The sequence below is a fragment of the Sturnus vulgaris genome, chromosome 3 (assembly GCF_052056855.1).
Source record: "Sturnus vulgaris isolate bStuVul1 chromosome 3, bStuVul1.hap1, whole genome shotgun sequence".
NCBI classification, from domain to species: domain Eukaryota; kingdom Metazoa; phylum Chordata; class Aves; order Passeriformes; family Sturnidae; genus Sturnus; species Sturnus vulgaris.
In genome coordinates this window covers 102,899,115-102,913,385 of record NC_142245.1, presented here as the reverse complement: position 1 = coordinate 102,913,385, position 14,271 = coordinate 102,899,115, and the positions used below count along the sequence as shown (strand labels likewise).

The 14,271-nt window shown below is 36.2% G+C and overlaps 1 protein-coding gene across 2 annotated transcripts in view; it reads left to right on the top strand.

The window, feature by feature from the left end:
* NBAS (NBAS subunit of NRZ tethering complex) overlaps positions 1–14,271 on the top strand; it is a 160,666-nt gene that overhangs the window by 13,450 nt on the left and 132,945 nt on the right. For both annotated transcript variants that reach the window (XM_014894964.2, XM_088162424.1), the window contains exons 10-17: positions 1,495–1,633; positions 2,881–2,946; positions 6,495–6,623; positions 8,474–8,537; positions 9,736–9,929; positions 11,002–11,259; positions 12,065–12,190; positions 13,452–13,603. In XM_014894964.2, coding sequence (XP_014750450.2) covers positions 1,495–1,633; positions 2,881–2,946; positions 6,495–6,623; positions 8,474–8,537; positions 9,736–9,929; positions 11,002–11,259; positions 12,065–12,190; positions 13,452–13,603 — 1,128 coding nt within the window. The remainder of the gene's footprint in view (positions 1–1,494; positions 1,634–2,880; positions 2,947–6,494; positions 6,624–8,473; positions 8,538–9,735; positions 9,930–11,001; positions 11,260–12,064; positions 12,191–13,451; positions 13,604–14,271) is intronic.

Below are 14,271 nucleotides of genomic sequence, written 5' to 3'. Positions count from 1 at the left end.
GCATGCTGTCTGTGCTCTGTGTAGATCACCTCTGCAAGAAAAAAAATTAAGCTTCCTCATATTCATGTCTCGTGTTGATGTCTCATGTTGCAGATTTTGGTGAAAGTGACTTCTGTTTTACTGCCTCAGGCCATTCTTTACACTGCAGAATAGCAAAACTCTTAAGAACATCAAGCATCACTCTCAAGGGATCTTACTCTTTCTATAACTGCCTGAAAGGTGGTTGTAGCCAGGTGGGGATCAACCTCCTCTCACAAGGAGCCAGGAAGACATAGAAGATGAGGATTAAGCTATGCCAGGGGAGTTTTAGGTTTAGTTCTTCACATTAAGGGTGATTAGGCATTCAAATGGACTGCCCAGGGAAGTGGTGAAGTCACCATCCCTTGATCTGGTCTAGTTGACATAGTAGTGTTTGGTCATAGGTTAGACTTGATGGTCTCAAGGGTTCTTTTCTAGCCTGATGTGATGTCATTCATCCGTGATACAAAATCATCTTGCTGTACATTTGTGACTAGCAGGAGACCTGGCAATACTAAGTAAGTTTTACTGATGTCTTAAAAAGGATTGAATGTGGAAGGAACTTTTTTTTCCTTTATTCTTTCATTTGACTTTTGCAGGTAGGTGTAGTTTTGGTGTCTCTGGCGGCCAGAGCTGCACTGTGTGAGTGGCAGCTGCTGCTGGGGGCAGAGCACTTTGAGAATGGTGTGGCCTTGGGAATGGGATAATGGAGCATTCCCAGGGTGGAGCTTTGGGCTCCTACAGTGTGCCTCTTTTTGTAGGTACTTCGCCTTTTGATGGGTGTTTCATTACAATGATGATTCCAAACAAACTTAAGACACTTTTTCTCAAAGTCTTCATCAAAGTAGTCATCAGTTAAATATAAAAGTGCTTGTTAATAAGGGCTTCAAGGGCAAATACATTGGTACAGTTTAATGGTGTTCAGCAATAATTACAAGATTTACATAAAAGTTTCTAAAACGCTACTTATGGTGTGTAATGAAATTATTACATGTACATGTATAATTGGTACAGTGGCTTTAGAAAACAGAACTGACAAACATTAATGTGTTCAGTTCTTCAGTGAAAGAGAAGTAGCTGTTTTATCACATCTGAATAAATGGAAATCTGATGTTTAATCAGAATGATCAGAACTTGTCACATGCTTAAGCAATAATTTTTTATCATTTTTTGAGGGTAAGGGGGAAACTCAAACTTGTGGCCAGACTTACTTTATGTTGGGAATTATGACTTACCTGGAAAGCTAAAGATGAGAATGAATAGGTATACATGATACAAATAAAAAAATGTTACTTGAAAAATATTGAAGTATTTTTCGATTTCAGGGTATTTAGTCATAGACAAAGTTTATTGTGGCTGTTAAGTGTCTTGGTATATTTAGCCTTTTGTTACTCTAAGCAAACTGCTATACACTTCAGAAAATTAAAAAAAAGTGGCAGTATGTGAAATCATAATGCATCTTTATATATTTTACAGACTTCTCCTTGTAGGAGGCTGTGAAACAGATGAAGATGGAGTATCTAAAGCAGCTGGTTGTGGGATATCTGCTTGGAGAATTCTGTCAGGCTCTCCCCATTACAAACAGGTCACTAGTTATGAGGATGATGTTAGAATAGTAAGTATGTGTCCTCATTTTACTGGATGAATATTGTCACTGGAAGCTCAAAGTATATCTTTCATAAAGATGAATTTAATATGTTCTTCTGTTTTCTAAGCTATGATGTGTATGTCTAAACAGTTGCCTCTTTGCCCACAGCATCTCTCTGTTTCTGCTTTTTCTGTAGTATGACTTGAACTTTACTTGTGGTTTTAAAACCAAAAACAAGAAGAAAGGAGTCTGTAAATTTCCAAGCTACAATATTTTTTCCTCTTACTTGTGCATTGGGATATGTTATCTGTCTTTGTTGGAAAAAAATTACGGTTTGTTCTTCTATTACTTCAGAACAAAAGGCAGCACACCTGAAGTAAATGCTTCAGTTTAATTCTAGCTCTACATTTCTTTTGCTTCTAGTAGAAGTAAATGTTTGATTTGGTAACAACTTGTTTATACTGAATTCAATTTACAATATACCAGGATAAATTCCACTGTTTACTCTTACATAGATATTGTTTAGTATTACAAGTGAGCTGTTAATTTAATTGCAAATGAGTAGTGCTTTTCTGTGATACGTTATATACTTACTGAAGTGGACAGAATTATACATATATTTTTCAAGTGCTTCTTGAGCTCTGTCAGTGTTGATTCTGTGACCACATCCCTGCGGAGCCTGTTCCAGTGCCCAACCACCCTCTGGGTGAAAAGCCTTTTCCTGATATCCAGCCTAAACCTGACCTGACACAATCTCAGGCTGTTCTCTCAGGTCCTGTCCCTGTCCCCACAGAGCAGAGATCAGTGTCTGTCCCTCTCTTCCCCTCCCAAGGAAGTTGTACCTGCAGTGAGGTCTCCCCTCAGTCTCCTCCAGGCTGAACAGACCAAGTGCCCTCAGCCCTTCACCGTCCTCCTGCCCTCCCTTGGACGCTCCAGTGACTTAATCTCTGTCATATATTGTAGCACTGCTGACTCATTCAGCTCGCTGTCGACCAGGACCCCCGGGTCCCTTTCTGCAGCACTGCTCTCCAGCCTCTCAGTCCCCAATCTCTGCACACAAGCCAGGGTTGCCTCAGATCCTGTCTGGTACTTGGCCTTGTTGAATTTCATATGGGTGATGATTGCCCATCTCTCTAATTTGTCAAGGTCCTTCTGTGGAGCCTCTAAAGAATCTTGCAGAGTTGTTTTAGTATTTTAAATATGACTTAATTTTTGGTGCATAAAACTGTATATGAGATTGTTTTTCATTATATGATTTGTTTCTGTTCTTACAGGCACAGAGAAGAGGATTATTAAGGATTATGAATTTAAGATTTTACAGCAGGCGAGGAACAGAACAGGTATTAAGATCTAGGTCTACCTCAGAAATGTATTTTACTGACATAATTGTCCATTCATGACTACCTGAGAGACTGACTGAAAGTAGGCTTTAATTTATGCAATTTTGGAATTAACATTCTATTACATTAATGAAAAAGCTTTAGCATTAAATAGAGTAGCTTGCCACTTACTTAGCTTTCTTAAAAATTCAATTAATTCATTTGCTGAAGCTTGAATCACTGGGTTTCAGGAACAGGGCTACAGATGTAGAGTTCAGTATTAAATGAAAACCTTTAATCAAAAAAAAAAAGATGTAAGAAGCCACCTAATTATTTGTTAGTGAGTGTGATAATCAGACCATGTTAGATGTGTTATATATTCTACAAGAGAAAAGTAGATCGTGATGATGTTTCTCAAATACATGCCCAAATACGTCTCAAATACAAGAGATAAAGAATAAGAACAAAACTTAGTGTTTTGCACTATACCTATCCTACTAGAAAATAATAAAAAATCCTCAGCCCACAATTTTCTCACCATGTAGGGAAGAAAAAATGTGTGGATTCAGACTAATTGTTCATGGCTTAAATAGGGCAGACACAAGGACTTTATTTTTACAGTCTGTGTTAACTATGGAAACATTTTGCTAAGTAGCTTCAAAAGTTTATTGTGGGTCAGACTTCTACTCCCAGGATGCATGTGAACCTAATGAAACTGCTGATCAGAATCAACTTACTCTAAACAAACTCTGGGTATGAACCTTTTGTTCTTCTCTGCCCTGAACGAGTGCTAAGTCTTGAATGTTGTGCTGAGGAGTAGGTGTGTGCTTTCTGCATTTCTGAGGTGTTGTACACAGTGCTCATGGCTTTCTTCTACATGCCTTAGGAACTTTCCATGCACTACTGCACTTCCTTTTCTTATCTCTTGCCTACTCATTGTGTGTAGCCTTGGTTTGATTTCTTTTTCTATCCCCTTGTCCTTCTTGTAAAAAAAAAAAGTTTTCCCATCTTTCGTTTACAAGGAAAGAAAAGTAAAGAATCTGTCTACCACCTTCACTCTGTGTCCTCCTGAGAGAATGAATGGCTGATCTAAGTTGGAAATGACCTTAATTGATTTTTGTGACGTTTTAGGTGATTGGTTAAAAGAAGAAGTTGCCTGCTTGATTGGAAAGGGAGAACAAATCTTTCTGAATCTTTCTCAAGGGTGGAATGGGGAGAGATGTTATTTCCTTCTCTGAAAATGCTAAAGATAAAGCTGACTTAAGCTTTTTTTGCTGAAAAGCTTGTACTGCATGTAGCTGTACTAAACTTCAACTTCACTGCACTTGCCAGTACTAAATTAATGAAGAAATGTGGAAACCTATTCATCCTTGAATTTCAGAGATTATGGCTTAAATATGTAAGATATAGCTTGTATTCCTAGTGTGAAATTAACACCAGGGTTAAAATATGACAGACACAGCCGCTAGAGGACTTGTATATTAGAACTGGCTTCACTGGGATTTGATTCTTAGTATGGTTAAATGACATTTAAAAATGTGAAGTGCCAGCCTGCTGAGTTTCTCAACATCTTGTTTTGCTGTTCCCTTAAGCTGACGAGCTGTTTGCAGAGGCAGCATTGCCTGCTTTGGCGAAAGACTAATTAATTTTTATAGATAACGGGCTTGGGTGATAAATTTGAGTGTGTTAATGGCCATCCAATATCTGAATCTCACAGCCAGAGAATTATTACTGACTGCTGAGTAAATGTTTGCCTCCTTTCAAGATCTGTGATGTATACCACTGATCAGTTATCTGAACGGGTTATAGATTTTAGCCCTATGTTTCTAAGTCCTTTAACAGTCTTTTGTTCTTTGTCCTTTGTGCATGAAAATTGACTTATAAAGATAGAATTGCCATTCGAAGGCATGTACAATTCCTGGGCAAATTACAATTGAAAGTGCAGTACTCCAGCTGCCTAAAAATATAGTTAGAGAATATGATTTTTTTCTAATACAAGTATTTTTAATGGGTTTTAAAAAATCCTTTATGCTCTCCTTTTTAATTAAAAACATAGTTTAGGCATGAATTTTAAGGAGTGCTCTCAACAGCTGCAAACCACTGTACAACAGTAAACAGATTCCTTGATTGTCATTGCTTCTGTGGCATACCTTGAACTTTAAAAAGCCTAAGAAATAAAATAAAAATAATAATTAAAAAAACACTGACCTGAAAAGAATATTTCTACCCTCAAATAATACCTACCAGTAACGTTCTGTAGAAATGCCATTGAAACTTCTTAATTGGTGGATGGCAACTAACCTTTCTGTGCTTCATTTATGTTGGGGTATTTTCTGAGAGGGAGGTGCTGGCCTAAAAATTGATAGTTGCAAACTTGAACAATTTTAACTCTGAATCTTTATTAATTTTTTTTAAAGTGAACTAACAAAATGAAATTTTATGAACAATGGAATTTTTGGGAGTCTGCATCCTGCTGTCTTTCAGGGAAGATGAGACACTTTAAGAACTTTCTGAAGAACTTTTTTTATGGTCTTTCTGAAAATGTGGAATCTTGTTGGGAGAGGGGTGAATAAATGTAAAACATATTTTCAGAAATGGTTATTCATTGCCAGTGGCACTAAATTTGACTTTAAAATTTGAGTGTGTATTTAGAGTGTCTTGTGGAAATAGTGTACAGATCCAGTTGTAAATGTGCAGGACGTTGTGAATCCTTAAGAAGGTATTTGTGAATCCTTAAGAAGGTATTTTGTTAGAAGTATGTTTGCCTCTTAAGGTATCCAGAGCTGAAGGAAAAGTAAATCCAGGATAATTTTTGTGGCTTGATGAAGTTAACTTAAAAATGTTGAATTATTTCATCTGTATGGACTTGATCTGATACTCACTATGTTACTACTTGGTCTGTTGTCACTTGAGAGATTTTCGGATTCTGATTCAGTGTCCTGAAATGAACAATGTGCTCTTCCAAGATTTCTTAATACTCTGTATTTCTTGTATCCCCTTTTTTTTTTACCCCTTTAATTTAAGAACTTGATTTGTAATAATGCCCACCTAAATGTTTGCTCCCAGGGAGGAAGAGCTGTACTAAGTTGTGGTTTGGTAATAGTCTTCCTTGGGTGGACCAGAGAGTCAGGATAGTAGAAAACTGAGGCTGCTGAACATTTTTTCTGCAGAGAAAGACCTGCAGTTTTCCCTCCAAGTAGCTCTGCATTGCTGTCAGAGTGTTCTCTTAGGAATGCATCCCTTAGAGGTTTTATTTGCTGTATAGCAATGTGATTCAGAAGTTTACATTCCTAATGATTTGTTCCTGCTAAGATAGTGTTCTTTCTTTATGCAGGTTGTTTTACTCTTCCATACCACAACTGATGTCCTAACTTTTTCTTTTAGAATAAGGAGGTTTTTGTTTGTTTTTAATTTAAGGCATGTTAACTTTTCAGAGTGAGAGATTTTACAATGTTTTGTTTCTCTAAAATAGAAAAAAAATATATTTGGAGGAATTTTTTTGAAGTATTCCTTGGGGTATATTTTTATTATGTTTGTTTGTTTATTTGCTTGGATATTATATTTGGCAGGATGGAGTTTTCAAGATGAATCTTTCTCCTGATGGAGCTCTTTTGGCAGCTATTCATTTCTCAGGAAAACTGACGATCTGGTCTATTCCATCTCTCAGACAACAAGGAGAATGGGACCAAACTGCTCAGGTAAGAAGAATGTACATATTTAGAAACTTGAATTATATATCTTACTCCTTTGGAAGTCTGTTTTTGTAGGAGATGAGAGAAGTTCAGGTAACGGTGCTTTAGCTTCCCAGTCAGCTCCATGCTTTTCAAGAGCCTTTTACTTACTTTTATAATAATCTTTCTGTGTTATATCCATAAACTGTAAACTTGAAAAATTAAGAAAAAGAACCAATTATGTTGCAGTGAATTTTTCATGAGGCATTTTGATGCCAAGTAGGTAACAGTGTTATAATTAGACTACAATGCCATTAGACTGAAATGCCATTATAGGAGAGAAATAGAGGCTAACATGGGTAGATTTGTTTCAGTGGTAGAAATCAAATTCTGCTGGATGTCTTAATGTATTCTGTTCCTCCCTCTGAATTTACCATACCTGGTTCCCGATGATGCTCTAGAATATTTTCTTAATCAATTTGCTATTAAGTCCAATTCTTTCTACAGGAATTGTTTGCAAAACTAAGTAGGGGAACTTACATTAGGAATTGCTCAGACACTGGCAAACTTTATGTGATTTGTGTGAATTTAAACACTGGGAATTTAAATAGTTTTCAAAGAAAAAATAATAATAAAACTTTATTTTAATGAAGAAATGCATTCTTAAAAGTGAAAAATCTGAAATGATGCACACTAGTATGTGGTGTTCTGATTTTCCTCCTGTTAATTTCTTGACTAATAGATAAAGAAAGGCTTTTCACTTGAAGTACTGTGTGTTATGTTCTAAACCTACGAGACATAAACCAATATCAGTTCCAAACAGGGTAAACAAATGGGATCGAAATGTAATTTCAAGCTTATTTAGAAAAGCATTTTTAAATAGCAACCAAAGCAAACAAAAAAAAACCTCAAAGAAATTCTACTCTAGTGTTGGGATAAGTGTGTGTATCTATATATGCATATCTGTTTATCTCTATTTTTAATATACACTTCAAACAAATTTTGCTTAAAGATGCTTACAGTGAGTTGTATTTTTTCTTTCTTTTTAGCAATAATGAATATGTATTCTGAAGGAGCATTCAGGACTTTGTAATTCAGTGACGGTGATAGAAAGGAATATTAAGTGCTTGACTGCTCTCAAAATTTTTTTATAGGTGAAACTGGTGTCCAAGTATAACATGTATTTTCATAATATGTGTGAAATTAACTTAGAGTGGCCTCATGTTTACTTTTAATTAGTAAACTCTCCTGTTTCTACTGAAAAATCAAGTCTGAAAAACACCTTCTGCTTGCCCCAAATGTGCTCTAGTTATTTCAGCTTCCTGTACTTCCATGCGTTGCACTTAGGGGCAGGATTTCTGTCACTGCTAAATCACGTTTAAAGTAACAACACTGCAACATAATTCTAAACCTTGCAGTGCATCAGTTAATAGTGCTGCTCCTTTTCTTGCACCGATCTTGAAAGGGGCTTTATAATTCTGAAAATAGCTGGGCAAAATACTTACAGAACTGTGCTAGACTGTCACAAAGGGCCACTACAAGACTCTTTTGGAGATTATTTTGTGTGCCTGCAGTCCTATGTATAGACATGAGATGCAAACACTTGGCTTTTGATTGCTTGGGAACCTTTATTTCAGAAATCTTTGGGGTATGATTACTGTTTAAAGCTGGTCAGGCCATAACTTGTGGCTTTGTTTTGTTTTTATTTTTAATTGTCTGTAGAAAAGTACTGTAGTACTGCAGCAGTTGTATATCTATGCTTGAGAAGAGTTTGAATTTATACGGAGCATTTTAATTGAAAAATGAGTGGGTCAGCAACAGAGTAAATAAACAGATTCTGTGTTACAAAGATTTATTTGCATATAATTTTTTTCCAGCCAGGCTATGATGAGCTTAACCCAGACTGGAGACTCTCTAGTGAAAAAAGAAAGAAAATAAAAGGTATGCAGTATAGTTAGATTATTATTTTATATCACTGTGTAATTAAAAATAGTAATGCAAATATCTGAAGACTGAAATGACTTAATTAAATCCATCAGGTTGCCAAAATTGCATGATTTGATTTTGTAATGTGGCAGGGCTAAATGGGTGTCACAATAGTGTTTTTTCGGATTCTCTCTTAGGAATGCTTTTATAGCCATAAAGAAGTTGATATTTCAGTTAGCACAGGATTTAATTTTTTTCTTCCTTGGAATGTCTAATAAATCTTGAAAGATACTGTAACTTAAAGATACCGGTTTAAAATTCTAAAAACAGTTCTAAAACAACTTCCTCTGACTGGATTTACCTCATTACTCTGTATTGTTTTCCAAAAGTTCAGGCCAATCTGTGCAGTCATTTAGCACCTGGTTATTGCATGACTGCTCCAAGAGTGCAGAGATCAATAGCTATTCCATGATCCATTTGCTGCTGCTTGTACGCATCTATATTATTAAAAGATTCCTGTTTCTTTGTAGTATTTTACTTGGGGATTCTATCTTTGGGTTAATTCAGCTGACCTTCATAGGTAGGCTGCTGATTATTCCTATTAAAAAAGGAATAATCTGATCTATTTCTTCGTGCTGTCTGGGGAAAATGAGCCCACTCTGTGATGAACATTTTATCCCAGCACACAGTTACCATAATCAAGACAGTGACTGGAAATGCCACAGCTTCCATCCTCACTCCTAGAGACTTTTTTGTTTATTTGTTTTTTTAGTTTAACATTCCTAACAACCTCCTCTTGAGATATGTTGATATGTTTATGTGTCTTCAAAAGCAGTGTAGCCTTTTGTGATTTTCATTAGTATTAGGTTTGTTGTCATGTTGAGGATGGCCTGATAGGTAATAAAGTAGACCTTTATCAAAGATCAAAAATCTGTCGCTTTTCATGCAAGTAAATCAGTTTATTTTAAGCTTTTTCCAAATAATTTATATTTGTAATTAAGTAATTTTTTTTTTCTTCTCAACAGCTTTATTTAGTATAAAAATGGTTTAGTAAAAGATAATTGATATAAAATACGAACTTAGTGAACCAAGGTTGCAAATAAAACAATAAATATCTCTTAGATTAGACCATATTTCTTCATAATGAAAGTCTCTTCTGTTCTTGCCTGTGGTTTAACATTATCTTTCTTTATATGGTGCATTCTTATTTTAGATAAAGAATCCTATTACCCATTGATAGATGTAAATTGGTGGGCAGATAATTCTGTCATCCTTGCTCGCTGCTCTGGTGCATTGACTGTGTCATCAGTGAAGACATTAAGAAACCTGCTGGGAAAGACGTGTGAATGGTTTGAGAGTTCTCCTCAGGTCACTTCGGCTCACGATGGAGGATTTCTGAGTCTGGAGGTGAGGAATGTGCACAAGCAGGTGTCCTTTTGGAATGCAGTATAACAATTTGCTTTTTTATATGTGATCCTAAGGTAGGGAGGTTAAAATAGAAGATATTACTACTAATACAAGAAGTGATTCTGCTTCCTTATTTGTAGATAGCATTGCAGGGAGATTCTGAACTTGCTGCAGCTTAACTGTTCTAAGAAAAGCCTGATAAAACAATAAATAACTTGTGGAGAGGAGAGGCAAAACTCATGAAAGGTTGAATCTCAATGAGAGGAAACTTGCAACAGAAAAGAATTTGTGTTGACAGTAACCTTGCCTTGTATGTTAGTGCATCTGAGGAACACTGCAACCATCCCTCTTCCACTTTAAAATACATGGCTCATAAAGGAAGAGTGAATACATTTCAGTTAGACATGAGGAACACAATGAAGGCAGAGCCATGTAAGAGATACATTTTTTGTTTATTTTTAGTAGGATTCCAGAAGGGAGTAGAATATAATAAAGCTAATCAGTAATTTTCTTTAAAACGGAGAAAATTACTCTTTTCTAAAGCTTGTATTGAAATAGGTCTTAAACATCTTAATCAAAAGTTTAATATTAGAATCAGAATTTCGATACCCACCAAAGCTTGTGTGTGTTTTTTGAAAGCTGGAAAAATAATATATACAGCCAGTGACTGGCATAGTACAGCCTAAGGTAGTCTGAGATTGTGTTGAATAGAAAACCTTGTTTTGAATAGCTGAGAGTTGAAAACACTCCTATATGCTGCAGGAAGCTATAGAAAAGCATGGAAAGATGTCTCCACTGTCTGCCCTGTCTTGGCTGGTGCAGGAGGTGTAGTGTAAAGGCAGGTTACTAAGAAGACTTCACTTCAGTAGGTCAGAGATGAAGTCTCAGATCCAGGAGACAGATGCAGTCAGGGTTTGTGGAGCAGGTTAAGCAAACGAAGGGTTTGAAGGAGAGAGGGAGGAAGGATGTTGATTCTGAAATTGGAAGTTCTTGAAGTGGAGATGTACTCAGTTCTTACTAAACTAGTTTAGGTGTACTAGGTGGATGCTTCTTGATGGTGTTTTCTGTGCAGTGTGAGATGAAACTTGTTCCAAAAAGACTGCGCTTGGAGAGCAGACCTGGTGATGAAGATGAGGGAGAAGATGACTCAGACTCTGATGATGAAACTTCTGCCAAGGACAGATACTTCAGCTACCTAAAGCAAGGCCTGTACTTTGTGACAGAAATGGAACGATTTGCTCCTCCACGGAAACGACCACGTACTATTACAAAGAATTTCCGCCTTGTCAGCTTAAGATCCACAACTCCAGAGGAACTGTACCAGAGAAAAGTAAGTCTAGAAGGAAAAGTCACATCTCTCTTAATTAGCTTTATTTAGACAGAGCTTTTTATTTTTCTTTTAATTCCTGCTATGTTGACAGCAGGATTTATGATTTAGGCAGATATTTCTTAGAGTCTCTTAACCGACAGTGTGCTGTGTCACATGATCAAAGCGATCCTTTTTTAAAACTAGCATTATAATATCTGAAATGAGGTGATGTTTCCACTGGGAGACACTGTGCATCATTGGTTTGGCTAGACTTGGACACATATTCATGTGTTTGCTTGTAGTGAAAGACTTGGAAAATATATGGAATGAAATCAGTTTAACTTGCTGTTGGTCCAGGAGTGGGTTAAGTTACAGTTTTCTGTGAATGTTTTGCATGTTTTTTCAGATATATGTACAGATTAGGCCTCTGACTCATTCTTACCAAATAGATGCTGCTTTGTTTTTAGGGCTCATGGACAGACTGCTTTGTCCAGGCCATTCCACTTGTTGTGATGGTAAACCAGCCCACTCTGTAACTGTTCCAGTTCGCAGGGAATGCTGATGTCAGACTAAATACGAGATGTGTAACTAACATGATGTTACCTAAATAACACCTTCCTTTTATTTGAGGGGAAAATCTCTGATTTTCCAGAAGTGTCCATCAGACCTGAGTCTTACTTATCTGTATCTTGAGCCAGTCTCTCTCCTAGCTGCTTATGCATACGCAGAGTAATTATCCCTCTACCTCTGTCAACACACAGAATTAACAATTCATTGTTCAATATGGAAATCAGATGACTTTCATTTTCATGTGTTTACTTTTTAGATTGATAATGAAGAATACGAGGAGGCTTTATCTTTAGCTCAAACGTACGGCCTTGATTCCGATCTTGTGTACCAAAGACAGTGGAGGAAGTCGGCTGTTAATGTCGCTTCAATTCAAGACTACTTGGTGTGTTTGTGTTTTGTGACTTTTTTTTTTTAGGCTTGCTTATCAGACTGACTGTGTTATCTTTACAGAAATGGAATTCGCAATTGTATTCTAATTTATGCAACATAAATTGGTGGCAGTTTGAAGAATTGTCCTGCAAATTCCATTTCATGTCATGTGTAAGAGAGCAATTCTACTGAAGGCCTGGTCTAGAAACCTTGGCAGTTAATGAAAGTCTTTCTTTTGGAATATCTTTTAACTTCTGTTAATAGCAACACTCTTTCTGTTGTGTCATCTCTCCCCTCTATGCAGCAGTAGATTATTGCCTGGCAAATGAAGAATAATAATTGGAAATAACAACTGTTTAAGCTTCCAATTATTATAGAAAATAAATTTGTAAGATTAAGTTGGTATCAGTAGCTATATCACAAAGTTTGGATAACAAAATTTACAGTGAATTCTGTGAACTGTAACTGAGCTTTTCAGTAGAATTCAACATGGGAGTTTTTTGGCTTGTAAGAAAGACTTCTAACTCAGCAGAAAAATGGTGTCGAAGTTGTACAACCTCATGGTTGTGGTAAAGTATTAGTAATAGAAATATACTATTAGTATAGAATAGTAATATATAGTTTAGTATTAGTACAGGAGATACAGAATTAGTAATATAGGTATATTGGTGTATTTATAATGGTATAGATAGGTATGTTACTCTAGGCTAAACAAGAGATCAAGATAAATGTAATCTATTTTTTTTTTCCAAGTCAGATATTGACAATGTCAAAATTTAGCCATTCTGTATGTGATCTGTAGTGTCAACAAAAGATCAGCAGATAAGGCAAATATATTTTGTAATTCTGGTGCCTTTTATGTCAAAGAATCTTGCTGGCATGTGAAGAGCACGGTATTGAAAATGACTCATGCTATTGTGCAATATATACACTTGGTTTATAAAACATGTATTTTACCTCCAAACGATCACACTTTATTTAATGTAAAAAGAAGTGACATTAATTAGAAAGTACAAATAATAACTTCTGTTCCAGTTGTCGAAGTTCTGCTGAATGATTTGGTATTTCTGTGCTCTTTTCTGCCACATATACTCTGAGGGAATTCTGTTTATTGTGTTCTCATCTCTTTTGTTGGTTTGTGTTGTCAGTCACCATAGGAGCTTGACATTTTCTTAGGTGGAAGAAATACATGAGGAAACTTTAACCTAATCTCTGGTTCCGTTGCTTTGGATTGGACCATGTAACATTATGTCTGTGTTCTTGTTCTTGGACAGAGCAAAATCAAGAAGCGTGCATGGGTTCTTCATGAGTGCTTGGAAAGAGTTCCAGAAAATGCAGATGCTGCTAAGAAGCTGCTTCAGTATGGCTTAAAAGGCACAGACTTGGAGGCTCTTGTGGCCATAGGAAAAGGAGAAGATGGTGGCAGGTTTGGGAAGAGTATTTTTTTGTTTGTTTTCTTTTTAAAGAATGGTGTATAAAGCATTTTATAGTAACTTGGTGAAATTTTTTTCTTATCGATCACTAGTGAAAATATTGAGAAGCTTTTACAGGACATAAAGAAAAGGCATGCTTTAACTCAGAGTATTCTATAGATGTCCACAAAGTACCTGTATGTTTTACCTCTGTATGTGTATAAAATACAGTGTTCATTGTAAATGTATGCCCTGTAATTTCTTCAGCAGAGGGAATTTATGATGTCTGTAATTTACTATGAGAATTTGTTTTTCTCTTGCTTCTTCTGAAAGCTGCAACTAACCCTACAAATGTGTTTTGTTATTTGTCTTAATTGTATTGATCGAGCAGAAGCAAGACACAGTAGAGACAATTCTTCTCAGTCTTCAGTTTCTAGTGGTAGAAATAGAAAGAGGCTGTTCTTTCTTTGTGCAGTCTTCTGTTACCATTGTGTGCTGTAGAGCTGCTGCCATTCTCACCGCTGGCTATGGAATTCAGAAACTTTTATCAAGTTTGGTTTTGGTTTGTTTTAGGGAGGGAGTGGAAACAATAATTGATGTCTCTTGTTGGGTTGGGAAGAATCCCTGCTTGTTTACAGCACAGTAATTCAGTATTTTTCTATAAATGTGCAGATTTTAAGTC